Below are 14,815 nucleotides of genomic sequence, written 5' to 3' on the forward strand. Positions count from 1 at the left end.
CAATAACAGAAGCCATCTCTGCACAACACTTGGCGGTTTGCACCTTCCTTTCAAACATATTAAATACAGAGGCTGTGAAATTGCTTTTAGGCTTGATAGATCACATTGTGTGCTAATTTGCTGGCCAGTTTGCACGTTTTTACTCACTGTTGGACCGTGACTTTAAATTACCCTTTTTAAACTATGTGTAGTTCTTGGTCCTGCGTGTTCTTTCATGAAGCAATAGGAGAAGATGTTTTTGGTCCAAGTTAATCAGTTTTATTACAAGTAAATGAATAAAGCTAATAGAGCTCTGGGTCGATCTTCCTTTCTCTGACAAACAACAAGCTGTATCAGTTCATGAAGTCTGACTGGCTATCTCTCCCTGACCCAGTGTTTTAGTATACATCATCATGTCATAAAACAATAAAACAAAAGTGTAGGTCAGTCCATGATTGGCCCAAATCCTCTGACCCCAATGTTTGTCCTCTGACTCCACGAATCGCCATGCTGTTGCTTGGCAGATTATGAGCGTAGTTCCTGAAATGAGATATCTTGGAGAAGAGATGTTTGTACCACATTCCAAACTACCCCTCACCCATTGTGAGGGGTGTCCTTATCTGATCATGCAGTGACCCCCTGTTCTGCACCTCTCCAAAAAACACACACATCAGGTCTAGTTTAATACATGATAAACCAACATATAAACTTCTACCTATAAAATACATCAGAGATCAATATAAGAAAACACAATAATTTTGGTTACCCTGAGTAATACAAAAATCATGCTATCATAATCCCTCATCACGCAAACCTTTAGTAAATCAGGCCCTATGAGCGGGCGGCTGGCCGGCTTCAGGAGCTCCTCCCGGTTGGTGCAGGCTTCCCCCGCCGCCACTTGTGGAACTCCTCGTCTCTCTTTTTGTTCCACCATCACTTTTCGTAAAACTGTCAATATTCGAAATCTACACAGTTGGTTTCTCACCTCAAAACTTTGCAGAAGTGGATTTAGTGATGAAATTACATGCAAAAACTGTTAAATATAAAACTTTCTGTTGCTGGCCTCTGTCTTGCGTACGCAATAATGACGCAGTGATTTGTGACAATTCTCTCTGACCAATCAATAGTCTGCCGTGTTTTCACCTCACAAATTAGTATCGCCTCAGCTCGCTTGGAACCTCGAAGGTGGTGATACGACAAAAAGTACCCGGAAGCAGGTGCAACTTTTCCACAATGAAAAACCAAACAAAAGCGAGGCGAGTCGAGGCGAGTCGAGCCTCTCTCTAGTTATCTCTAGTTAGTGCAATATCATATAAAAGTAACAGAAATGTGACAAATCCTGTCGTTGTCCCGCTCTGCTCCAGATAACAGTGACATGCGATTCAAGAACAAGACACATAAATAAGAGTCGGCCAACATCTTGATTCTGCAGGCCTCCTTCTTTCATACACTTCTTTCTCTTTATAGATTTGCCATACAGACACAATATTATGCATTAATGTTTGATGCAATCCAATATTTCCGTTTATGAATCACACAGCAGCCAATCATTTATTATTCTTAGAGACTCAGATAGTAAACCTCCTTATACACATAAACCTTCGACCAATCCCTGCACTGGACATATATGGCACACACATTTCATTAGCATACATACATTAGCAAAATAGGAAATGGGTGGTCACACCAAAATTGATTTGATTTAGATTTTTCTTCTGTTAACTCACTTTGTATTTTGTTAATTGATAAATACAATCTACTAATGTCTTTTTTGAAAGCATTCCTAATTTACCACACCTGTCTAAAACCTTTACTAGTACTGTGCAAAGATACAAGTACTGTGTGAAGGCTTCGTTTGCCTTCCTCTCCTCAGTCAAGGGCATTTTTCTTTGTTAACTAAGGGCGTACTCACACTAGGCCCGGTTGCCTTGTCCCATGCCTGAGAACAATTGTACCCCGGACCACTCCCCCAGCTGGCCTGCACTCACGTTGCACCTAAAGATCCAAGCTGGAGAATGTTTAAGTCATCACTCCATTGTTTCCCATACATTGATTTATTTGTGTGTTTTTTTACCAGGCCTATTTAAAATTGTATTTGACTGCAGAGCTACGTGCCGCATATATATTCACTCAGCACTTCGTCTCACTTGCTTGCTAGCTCCCGCTCTCTCTCTCTTTCTCTCTCTCTCTTTCTCATGAACACAGCTGCACAAATCTCACCAACACAACACTGTCAAAAAAGTTAATAGCAAGCATGAAATGAGCCTATCTAATAAGGATAGCTATGTTAATGTTAGATCACAGCTGGGTTGTCGAAGCAAATAGCTGGTAGTAAATATCGCACGGACAGCTTAACCGTGTTTGAGCCCACCTCTTCGAGCGGGCCCGGGCACAGTTCAGCACAGTGATCACACTGGTTAAACGAACCACACTGTGGGGGTTAAATGTGCTCGGGCAAGGTATGGATTGCCAAGTGTGAGTACCCCCTAAATAAATATTAACTATAAATATTAACCTTGTGCATCCTGCAGAGGCTTACATTCGAAGTAGTAGTCCAATTTGCTCTCTATTGTCTTGCAGCCTTTGGCAGAGAAAACGCTCTCAGGTTTGGGGACATAAACTAAATCTTCGACCATCTTGTCGGCCACATTCTGGTCTGGTGGACATCCTCTGGCTCTCATCGCGGCCTTGATACACTGGATAACGTGCCGTTTCTCCAGAGGCAGAAACGGGACAAAGAAGTCCACCAGGTTCTTGTAAATTAAATCTGAATTCCACAAGCCACCTACAGGAGGAGATTCAGAGAGCTAATTATTTTGTTTTTCATAAAATTTATTTTTGTGTAAGACTAGGACTAAAAGAAGTAGTCTACTAACCATTTTTAAATGCAGATTCAGAGATAGATGTTTCCAGGTCTTTCAGCTCAATCTCTTCTCGACCTCGTTGTGCTTTCCAGAAGTCAAAAGCTGTCTGTTTGATGAGCTCTCCTCCACCATTGCTAGGAGGAAGATGAACTTTCTTAACATCTAAAGTGCCTAAAACCTCTGCAGGGTACTGTAGCCAATAAATAGTAACAAGAAAAGTTATAGTGGCCATACTTCATCCTTTTACCTAAGGAAGATGAAGATGGCCTTACGAAAAGAAACTCCATCCAGATTGTTGTGGTACTCCAGGAACGGCTTTATGCTGTCAATCAATCCAGGATGCATCTTGTCCATCTCATCAAAGATGAATATGGAGCGTGCACAGTTGGTGACACTGTCTTTGATTCGCTGCTGTAACTGAGACTGAGGACAAACATCAGTATATTTAATTAATTTAGGAGGCAAAACAGATGAAGGAACTGTGTTTGAATTGTGTCTACTTATTATCATACCTTGTAGGTCTTAATTTCACTTTTATGTGGGAAGTGGTAACTAGAGATGAAAATATGAACAAAGCTGCTGTCCATTCCCTTCTTATAAATGTTTTCAGCAATCAGCTTGCTAACATAGTTCTTCCCTGTGCCCGTCCATCCGTGCAGAGACAACACCAGAGGCTTTTTCGGGTTGTCGTTGCTCATGAATCCACTCACAGCTTTCAGGACGATGCGTGAGGCAATGTGCTGTCCGAACAGATTGCTTTCCAGGTCAGCCTGGAGACCTGGAGAGTGCAGAACAAAAAGTCAACAGGACTATTGAAACCTTTCTCAGCATTGCCGTCAGGAAATTCTTTAGCTGAGGTGGCCACCAAAATCTCGTCTCATCTGGCATCATGATCCATTTTGTTATAAGATGACAGCTTAAAAAAAGAGCCACAGTCATTAAATAGCTATATCAAATCAACCTTAATTTGTATAGCGAAAGTGTTTTACAGGTGACCAATACTAGCTGATTATAAGACCAGAAAAGTAAAGTATTTATGATACATGTGTTTAAAATATGTATTACAAATACAAAATAGGATTTTTTTTCATTTGTTTTTGATAGGGTTGATGAAAATGCCTTCATATTAGTTTCAAGATATTCTGTAAAATACTTTGTGAAAAGTTGTGTGGTGAAAAACTGATTCATACCTTCTCAGTAATTTGCTCAGACTTGCATTATTAACGGCCAGCAAAGGGAGACTCTAGTGGTTGCAAAGCTTCCATTAGAAATAATGGTTAAACAACCCTACTTCTCACCTGATTTATTCCCTAAGAAAACACTTTTCTAGTGAGTTTATTGTCTCAGTCATTAGTTTCAATACAACATGTTTACTTAGTGAATTATGATCCCATTTAGAGGAAAATAGAAGACAAAACAGGGTATGCTTTAGGGCGGGACTACCTTGTGCTTGGGGTGGTGATGGCGCATAGATAAGATGCTTGCCTTTGGTGTGGGAGGCCATTTAACCCCTAGTTGCTCCAGAGGCGTGTGACCTCTGACATGTATAGTAATTGTAAGTCGCTTTCGATTAAAGCGTCAGCTAAATGAATAAATGTAATGATTGTCAGACAAGTTGTTACCATGGTGACCTGTCAATCAGGCTAGAGGAGACTTGCACTGTGTAAATTTAACCAGCTCTGTTGAACAAGCTTTTTAAGAGTATGTACCGCTGTGTTGATGTGTGTTAGTTATGCATGTGACCAGTCGCGTGTGATGACAGAGATCAAACCATCAAGTTAAAATAAGAAGGGAGGGTCAACCTCAATTTGACAAAACCCTGGATGTCATATTTGGTGCACCTCGAGTGGCGGCACAGCAGGAGAGAGTGAGTTGTGCAGATTCTCGTGCTATTAAAAAAGCTTTCTATATGGGTGATTCTCAACAAATTTTAATGTTAAAGTACACAATTTTTACTTCAATGTTCACTTAATTGTTTTCAAATATTAGTTTTAAAAAGTATTTTTTATTTATTTGTTTTATTATAAACTTCATTACCGTAACGTGTCCGAACAAAACTTTTGTATTTTGCTCTCTTACAGCACAACAAATAATATATTAAATATATTAAAAAACATTGAAAAATTGTCTCTATTAAAATAATATTAATTTCCAATAGCAATTTTGATACATTTCTAAAACATTATTTCCATATATGGCCGTAACACATTTTCACATCTCTCAAAACGACTGGATATATTTATAAATAAAGTGTTATTGAAAGACACAGAAGATTCAAGATGGCTACAAGGCAAGATCATCTGTTAACATCTGATAGCTAAAGTCTCTACTTTTGCTGTCTTACTCCCCTCTTACCCCACCATGGGTGTACATTACCTTAACAATGTAGTATTTAATATTTCACAAACAAATATTCATTTTGAACATAACAATACGAAGGATAGTGTGGGAATGTAGTGATGGAGTATTATTTTTTGCTAAGTCATTGTGTTTCCCGCCATTTTATGCTAGCTAAGCTAAAGTGCATTCATTGCCGTAACACCAATCTTTCATTACCGTGCCATTTGTTGCCTGTTACGGTAATGAATTATGATGTTACAGTGATTAATATCAGAATAGTTTTCTATTGCTTGTTAGATATTTTTGTTTTAGATCAGAAGGGCTGAGCAAAAAAACAATATTAATTATAATAATTATTGCAAAATGACTTCCCTCAATAACAATATAACAAATGTTTAATATATTGTCAATAAATGTTTGATTATGATTATTTAAAAAAAACAAAAAAACAATGTGCATTAGAAACTAGGGGTGGGAATCTCTGGGCACCTCACAATTCATTTCAATTACAATTCAGAGGGCTGAAATTCGATTATAAAATGATTATCGATGCATCTTTTTTTTTCTATACATACAGGATCTCTAGAAAATGACTAAGCATTTAATTTGCGCATTAAAATCCAAAAGAAACATCTCCTAATTAGCTTAAAAGGACTAGTTTGCATCCCTAATTTACTTCATTAACCTCAGCTCCATGGTCCCTCATTTCTTTAACAACCAGTTGTCAGACTCCTCTGAAAACTGAAATATAATTATCAGGATTTCCAGTCTGTGTACAGGACAGAGCTGTACACCAGTTTAGTCTACGCTTGTACCTGATGTTCTCAACCCTTGACAAGTAATTTAGCAATGACATAAAGCTGAGCTAATTAATATTACTTTGTTACTAATTTAGCTAACGTTACATAACAGCCAAAAAACGTGCTGCCCAGGGGAGATGTTAGCTAGTGCTAACTGCCGTCACTTTTCCAGCAGTTGGGGAAACTACAGCCTTTTTTAACTGGCACATTGTGAACTTCATTGCACGTTTACTGCCAGACTGAAACTTACTGCAAGTATTTTTCTCCGCTAACTTTCCTCGTCACATTATGCCGCTCGCTCTCTCATTCGCTCGGGCTCAGAAACAGGATACAGGAGAGCTCGCTTGCACCGTTGACCAATTAAGGATTGTAGTACTGTGACGAGTGTGTGTATGTAATTTCTCTAATCTTAAGCGGCAAACTCCGGGTATGAAAAGTGAAGCCATGCAAAAGTAACCTAAACCTGCATTCTTTGTAATGGCCAGCAGGGAGCGTCTCCACTGGTTGCTAAAAGAAGTACGGTTGTAATAACGGTAAAATTACCCTACTTCTGACTTTACTTTCTACCTCAGTAAACACTTTCCTAATGAGTTTGTGGTACATTTGCACCTCCCGTCCAGACTAAATGGCCAATCTGAACACCTAAAACAGAGAAGTTTGAAAAAGCTGCGACCCCGTTTTCGTTCTCGCTAAACTACGCTAAACTCCAGCTTAGCGTATTATAAATGATAAAAAAATACTTTGAAAACGATGACACAGACTCTTACATTAGGCTTTCTGATTGGGTATTATCAGTCATGCAAAGCAAAAACACGATGCTACTGAAAGTGTTTTTGTTTTGGTGTTTATATTAAAGTATCGTGTACAGTGCAAATAAAACTTAGGCTATATACTTGTACTGTGCATGTTGCCGTATTTGCTCTGCGAAGACTCCCAGTCTATTTTCCGCCACCAAAATACTTGGGACTCCCTGTTACTTTCAGTAATAGTTCCACCTTGTTGTAGGCCCATGCAAAACTGCGAATACTCATACTGCACAACTGCGGAGTACACAATCTGCTTTCTGTTTACGCTAATGTTTGATGTTAAATTCTTTTTCACTATTGACATAGTGTAGGGCTGGGCAATAAAACAATGATAATTGTCGCAATATAATTTTCCTCAATAACAACATAATAAATGTTCAATATATCGTCAATAAATATTTGGTTTAATTAATTTGAACCACAAAGAAATTAGCACTTACTTTTTCTATTAAAATATTTGTTTTGTTTAGAAATGCATATGTGTTGAAAAAGATTTTGTCACAATAGTTTTGCATGGTCTGCCTCAGATTTGTTAAGTGATCCACTGTTTGGCACATACTGAACATAAAGAAACATTTCACCGATTTTCACTCAGGGGCAAAAATCAGCCTTTAAACTTGAAAGAAATAATGATTTGACATTTATCGTGATAATTATCGATATCGAATGATATGAAATGTTTTTATCTTGATATCATTTTTGGCCATATCGCCCAGCCCTAGCATAGTGTTAGTGTTTATAATATTTGTATCTCTGAAGGTATCAAAAACTAAGAGAGTGGTGTATTGAAGTAAGCCAAGACATGACACCCAAACAAAGAAAAAAAAACAATTAAAAAATTGGAGAGTAAATTCTAACAGGTCTAATGCTAAAAGAAGAAAAATCGTTCCAATTATGAGCTAACAAATCTTTGTGCAAAATGCTAAAAACATGAAGTCATGTCATATCTTAGGTTTACAATGGTTGTTTGGTGTCAATCGGCCTTTAGGTGGCGTTATTAATCGTATATAAAATAACGCTCCCATAGACATCCATTCATCTCCGTAACGCCAAGTCCCTTTCATTTCAAACTCTGGTCGATTACTCTCCACAGGGCGCCTGGGCCGACTCACAATACACCTTGTAAGCGGAGGTCTGAGATCTACTGAATGCATTTTCTAGTTTTCTATTTAGTCAAATTAGATTGTAAAATGATTGAATGAATGGTAATTGATGAGAACAGGCTCTATAGTAGATTGGATAATTAGGGCCTGGGCACAAAATGTGCATGTGCGAAATTTCTGCAGTACGTGTATCATGTCCAAATGTACAAAAAAGCCTCTTGGAGCGATGGCAGAGACCCAACAGGAAGCCGTTTTGGATTTAATGGTCATTTTTGGCGATTTACACACTTTGTACTTTAACAACCTTCTCCTAGGGAGTTAGTCAGATCGACAGATTTTCGCTTTGCTGTCTACACCCATTGACAATTAAAAGTTGTACGGTTATTACCAGTCGACCGGTTTGCCCGAGGTGTGTCGTCGAAAACTGATGAAACAGTAAGTTCAAATCTGCACCAAATTTGATATGCATAATAAGAGTCCTGCCCTGAACACATCCACATGCCAATATTCACTCAAAGTCAAAGCGCCACCTGCTGGCAACAGGAAGTAACTTTTACGAAATGATATGTCCAAGCCTACCAGGTTGGACATATCAACTTCAAAACAGTCCCAGAAAACCCTTTACACATGGATGAAGTTACGTTGTGAAACTTGTGAGTTTGCAGTTATTGATGTGGCGGTGAAGTTAAACTCTTCGCCATGACAGTTGTTGTAACTTGACTGTACATGCTCAGATCTGTACCAAATTTTACACGTTTGATAAGAGTCCCGCCCTGAACACATTTACATGCCAGCATCTACCCATTATGGTGGCCCGTAGGTTTCAGGCCTAATACAAAAGCCACAACACGAACACAAATCCCACAACACGAATACAAACGCCACAACACGAACAAAAAAGCCACAACACAAATACAAACGCCACAACACAATTACAAAAGCCACAACACGAACAAAAAAGCCACAACGCAAATACAAATGCCGCAACACAATTAGTTAAATAATAAGTTAAACACAACTACAACACAGCTGTCATTGTTTACACACAACATGCGTGAAATACAGCAAATAGTTGTAGAAGCAGTTGTTGAAGGAATCAGCAGTGTCAGCCTTTCTACCATTGCCCGTGTCCTCCATCGCAACAGGGTACGCATGAAGCAAGTGTACAGAGTACCCTTTGAGCGCAATTCAGAAAGAGTCAAAGATCTACGATATCAGTATGTGCAAGTAAGTGTACACTTTCAGCACTGATGCTTACAGTACAAGTTTCTAGCCTACAGTTATTGTACTATACTGTTACTGTAACTGCACTATATTGTAGTGTAAATCAGGAGTGCATTTAAATACACTTTTGCAGAAGTATGTCTTTCTGTAACACTTACTAAACTATTTATTTATCTCTTTTACAGTTTTTTCCAACTGCTTCCACACAAAATCTTTACATTTCACACAATTTTTAACACCTCTCACTCAAAGAGCAAAACCTCATCCCAAATTTCCAAACTCATTAGCTATTTCTCGTCCTTTCACTCAGTTTTCGAACGCATACGCATAAAACACTTTTTCAAAACACTACACACAATTCTCAACCTAAACACAACCAACACAAAATTCTAACAGGAAGTGACCTGTCAGACAACCAATCAAAATGCTGCACTTATTCACCAGGTCACACAGCCCCTCCTCACATGTGTAAACACTAACTGCTTAAATGATCATTAACCAATCACTGTTTTAATATACAGTAGACCTATCCATAGGTCAAAGGTCAAATTACCTGTTTTGAACAATGGATGCGAACAATGGACAGAGAGGAAAAGTTCAAGGAGGAAGAGTTGGTAGAAGAGGAGGAGGAGGAGGAAGAGGAGGAAGAGGACGAGGGCAAAGAAGAGAAGGAAGGAGAGCCATCACTGATGAGATTAGGGCCACATTTATTGATCATGTGACCACAGGTTGACCATGAGAGAAGCTTTACAGTGGCGTCCATAATTTGAACCTTCAGAAATTAGAACAGGTTGGAACAATATATTGGTTATTTCAGCAGTAAAATAAGTATTAATTTTTGGCAATAAAAGTAAAAATTATACTTTTGGTTTACATATGTTTATGGGTTTCATTTCTTGGATGCTACTGTATACAAAATACAAAATAACTGATTTTCCAAATAAGTGTTAACAGTTTACTTTTCAGTACATCTTAGCAGATTAGTTTCACTCTACAACATTGTATGGAAATGTACAAACACGCCTGTGAAAGACAAATTACCTTTTGATTTAGAACAACAGTGTGCGCATGGTATATCCAATAATTTATTATTTTGAAAAAGGTGTTTGCCATCTGATGCCAATACTTCATTTTGGGATGTGTTTAGGACATTTTGAATGCAGTGTTTCATTTTAAAGGACATATGAGGTATTTTGCATTTTGTGTGAGCAGTTGGGAGAATTGTGTGTAGAGTTTTGAAAAAAGGAGACATAGTTTTGAAAACCATTGTGGAAGTCCCTGGCCAACGTGGTGGCAATGTCACCCTATGTGCAGCCATAAGCAATGGGGGGGTTCTCCACCGTCATGCAACCCTGGGGCCATATAACACTGACCATCTTCTCACATTTCTGGGTGGTCTTCGGGATGTTTCTTTTGAACGTGTGCAGCAGGATCATCAACAGGCAGTGCATCCTGTCTATGTTGTGGTTTGGGACAATGTCAGGTTTCACCGTGGTGTCCGAATACGTGAGTGGTTCAACATCAACCAGCGATTCATGAATGTTTGCCTTCCACCATACAGCCCTTTCCTCAACCTAATAGGAGAGTTTTTCTCTGCGTAGCGATCGAAGGTATATGACCGTAACCCATATACAAGGGTAAATCTTTTACAGGCAATGGAATTGGCCTGTGGTGACATAGGTGTGGAGTGTTGTCAAGGCTGGATCCGGCACACAAGAGGGTTCTTCCCCCGTTGCCTAGAAAGGGACAACATTGCATGTGATGTGGACAAAGTCCTCTGGCTGGAACCAGCACAAAGACGGGATGCTGAGGTAGAATGACTCTCTCATTGACTTTGATTTTGCGATTGCACAATATTTTGTGCAATGGTTTGAGGAAAGTGTTTGATTTTGCCAGAAGAGTCAGGGGTTTTGTGAATCTGGAGTTACAGTACGTAGATACCGTTCTTTTGGTTGAAACACAGCTATAGCTTCTGACATATTTCGGTCATATATCATAGTCTTGCTCAGGGACACAATGGTGTCTCACAGTGGATTTGAACCCAGGTCTCTCACAGCAAAGGCTTATCCACTGCCCCATCACCACCCACTTTAATATTATGGCTATTAATTTTCTCAGTTTCTTTATTAACTGACTTATATGTTATGCAGTAATAAATATTTTTTTAATAATGCAGTCATATATATAGAACAAATACTCTCAGGAAAGTGTATTTTTACTTTTACTTACTGTGAGTGTAGCCCTGTTACCAACGTGATAATAGAGTGACAGTTCAACTGTCACAAGGCTCCAATTGAAAAATGCTTTCCCCTTATGGACTCTAACACAACACCCGAGCAGTTTGTGATGTTGTATATGGTATCATTGCAATCCTTTACCATCACAATATAGGAGTAGACATCACCTTTTCTGTGTTACCATGTTTGGTTCAGGAGATATATACATAATTTGGTTATGGTGGAAAGTAAAATGGTCACCATGGCCACCACAAGGCGTTTTTGCGATAGCTCCATTTCTGAAAATGTTCAGGCCCCCCAAACCCCCCAAAGTTTCATGCTTAAGAAAAAGTGAACATAATTTTAACATATCACCTGGACTATTTTAAGTAGTTACAAGGGATTTAACATGATTTTTAGGAACCTGTTTACAGTGATATAGGCTAAGAAATTAACGAACTTAATTAATGAACAGCACTACCCGTGCTCTTAGAAAGGAGTGTAGGAGGGCTGAACGCAAATGGGTTAAAGATAAATTACAAGTCTCTTATGAGATTTTGAAGAACTGTTTGAACGAGTATCAAAGAGCTGTTAAATTGGCTAGATCAAATTATTTCTCTGTCATCATTTCTAGAAACTGTAATAATTCTAGAGTACTTTTCTCTACTGTAAATGCTGTTCTTCATCTTACTGCTACTCCTTCATTCACTCCTTCTGCTGACATGTGTGAAGAGTTGTTAAACTTTTTTATTGGTAAGGTTGATAGAATTAGATCTCAGATTTCATCTGTTGGCATTGATTTTATTCCTTCTGTTGACCCTACGAACAAATTAACTAGTTTTATGCCTGTTTCTTTGCAGCAGCTTAATGATATAACTGCTCATATGAAGCCACCAGGTCTCCTGGTGATGTGCTCCCTTCTTCTCTGTTTAAGAAGGTACTTGATTCAATTGGCCCAAGTATTTTGTGTCTTATGAATATCAGCTTGTCATCTGGTGTTGTTCCAGTTAGTTTTAAGCATGCGGTTATTCAGCCCCCTTTTTTTTTTAAACAGTTTAGACACCTCTGACAATGGTTCTCTTCCTATTTGAAGGATAGGACTTTTTCTGTCAGTTTAGGGGATTATTTTTCTTCTGTTACCCCTCTTGTGTGTGGGGTTCCACAGGGCTCTATACTGGGACCAATTTTATTTTCCCTTTTGAGAAATTTGGGATTCAGTATCATTTGTATGCGGATGACTCTTAAATTTACTTACCACTGAAACATGGGCATAAATGTACCATTCAGTCTCTTCATGCATGTTGGCTTGCGAATAACTAAGGATAAGAGGATAAGACTGAGATGATTTTATTTGGAAATAAGGAGTATGTGGATGATGACTGCCTGGGGTTGTTTTCTGGGAAAAAACTGTATAGCGTGAGGAACCTTGGTGTCATTTTTGACTCTGAGCTTAAATTTGAGGTCGTTTCTTCCATCTTAGATCAATATCTAAATTGAAATCTATCCTTTCTTTTGACGATATGGAGAAGGTTGTTCATGCCTTTGTGTCATCCCGTTTGGATTATTGTAATGTGCTGTATCTGGGTGTGAGTCAGGCTTCTCGCTCCCGTTTGCAGCTCGTTCAGAACTCAGCTGCCAGACTTTTAACGGGTACAAGAAGAGAGAGCACATTACTCCAGTGTTAATTAAATTACATTGGTTACCCATACGATACAGAATTCAATACAAAACGTTGTTGTATGTTATTAAGTCTCTGCATGGAGTATGTTACTGATTTAGTCAGCCGCTGTCAATCCAGTAGATCTCTGCCCTCAAATGATCAATTTAAAATGTAAAGGTGATCGGGCTTTCTCTGTTGCTGCTCCTAGGCTCTGGAATGACCTTCCTCTCTCTGTAAAAACTTGTCCTTCATTGAGTACCTTTCACAGTGCGCTTAAAACTTATTTGTTTTCTTTAGCATTTGATAATGCTTTGTAACTTTAGTTTGCTGTTTTTTGACTCTGTTTTTATTTTCTATTTTATACCTTCTGTACAGCACTCTGGTTCCACTGGTGGTGTCTAAAGTGCTCTATAAATAAAGTTGAGTTGAGTTGAGTTGAGAATTTAATTTTGTGAAAATGAGTCCAGCCCTAGTAGTTAAGGACCCTTGATGTACACAATATCTTTGGGGATTGGACTGCTGGTCAAACAAAACAAAGAATTATTTCAGCGCAATAAAACACCTCGTGTCTTGTATGATGGGTGCTGGTGTCAGAACCCGGAAACATTGTTCATTGCTAAGAGGATATTTCAGACTGCATTACTCTCCAAGTTTCAGTTTTGACAGTAAAAACACACAGACTTTTCATTATTGATGTGTCTGTAACGTTATGTAGTAGCATAGATAATTAAGATTAGGCCTACAGATATTTTCCCCATTTAGTCGCATTGAAACAAACTATTCACACCGCTCAACTGTATAGGCAAACATTACTCACCTGCTGCATTGATGGCTGTCCATTTCGGATCGCATGTTTCAGTTTGTAAGTAATTCCAGATCATCCTCCCGAGAGCCACACCGACAGCCGCCGTTATGAACAGTTCAAACGTGTTTACCAGCACACAGGCTGTCAACAAAATATATAACAAACATAAGTGTGCCACTTTCATCGTAGAAACCAATAAATTCCTGGCCTCAGCAACCTAATGTGGTGAACCGCGATAAACTAGCAGGATAACTTCTTTTCAACGGGGAACTTCCAATTTCCTCTGAATAACGTTACTATCATAAAGTTGAATCAAGCGGCGCTTCTATTCTTTCATTGCACAAACTTTACATCATTGATGTTATAAGCGCGAGACAGACAGACCGCCTCCAGTGAGCAGCATCCGGCGCTGCTTATGGTGCGTTCCAGGCGACTCCGAACTCGGGAATTTACGACTTCAACCAGAAAACAACTTGGATGGACAGTTTTCAACATGGAGCCAGGTCAGTAACTTTCTCATATTCCAGCTAAACATTAGCAGCATACATTGAAATGTGTTTCTGAACACAATTGAGGTGAGAAGTAGGCAATCAAGTAACATAGCCTAATCTTGATTTATATTTGATCAAACCTGCATAGTTTTACAGTTTGTAGTGAGTTTCATGAGCCTTCCACAGTGCATTGGACAGACTCGTGTTTATGCAAAGTTTGACAAAGGGACTGGTCAGTGGTGAACTCTCAGTGGCATATCCGTCATGCCTTGCCCAGCCAGATTAAAGCAGTAGCAGTAGTTAAAATAAAGATCATTCAGAGTTAAGGGAGCAGCTTTTGGGAGGCGATCTAAGAATGAGGGGCTGACTGGACCTGCAATAAAAGATGCAATTGCTACAAACAACTTTTGAATGTTTGCCTAATGTCAAGAACCACATCTGTGTAGTCACCTCTCCTGAAGGGCTTGTTTGGGCTTGTTTTTTGCTTCAGCATGGTTGCCTTTGTTGCCCTGGCCTTTAGATTCTTC

General features: G+C 38.9%; 1 protein-coding gene across 1 annotated transcript; it reads right to left on the reverse strand.

The window, feature by feature from the left end:
* Nucleotides 1-200: 200 nt before the first annotated feature.
* On the reverse strand, nt 201-14,162 carry LOC119913989 (torsin-1A-like). The gene is made up of 5 exons (XM_038732959.1): nt 13,810-14,162; nt 3,356-3,621; nt 3,091-3,266; nt 2,856-2,977; nt 201-2,764 (listed from the first exon to the last, which is right to left on the reverse strand). Exons 1-5 carry the CDS (start codon nt 13,979-13,981, stop codon nt 2,490-2,492), a joined length of 1,011 nt encoding a protein of 336 aa, XP_038588887.1. The 5' UTR covers nt 13,982-14,162; the 3' UTR covers nt 201-2,489.
* Between the last annotated feature and the right edge of the window lie 653 nt (nt 14,163-14,815).

Source organism: Micropterus salmoides, unplaced genomic scaffold (assembly GCF_014851395.1).
Source record: "Micropterus salmoides isolate LMB-PRFRI ecotype aquatic unplaced genomic scaffold, ASM1485139v1 Ms_hic_scaffold_20, whole genome shotgun sequence".
NCBI lineage: Eukaryota > Metazoa > Chordata > Actinopteri > Centrarchiformes > Centrarchidae > Micropterus > Micropterus salmoides.

Excerpts from the sequence above, each read along its gene's own strand:
- LOC119913989 (XM_038732959.1), bottom strand. The coding sequence starts at position 13,981 with ATGAAAGTGGCACACTTATGTTTGTTATATATTTTGTTGACAGCCTGT. Across the intron at positions 3,267-3,355 it reads GTGAAATTAAGACCTACAAG|TCTCAGTTACAGCAGCGAAT; the intron begins GTATGATAATAA and ends GTTTGTCCTCAG. Across the intron at positions 2,765-2,855 it reads TGAATCTGCATTTAAAAATG|GTGGCTTGTGGAATTCAGAT; the intron begins GTTAGTAGACTA and ends CTCCTCCTGTAG.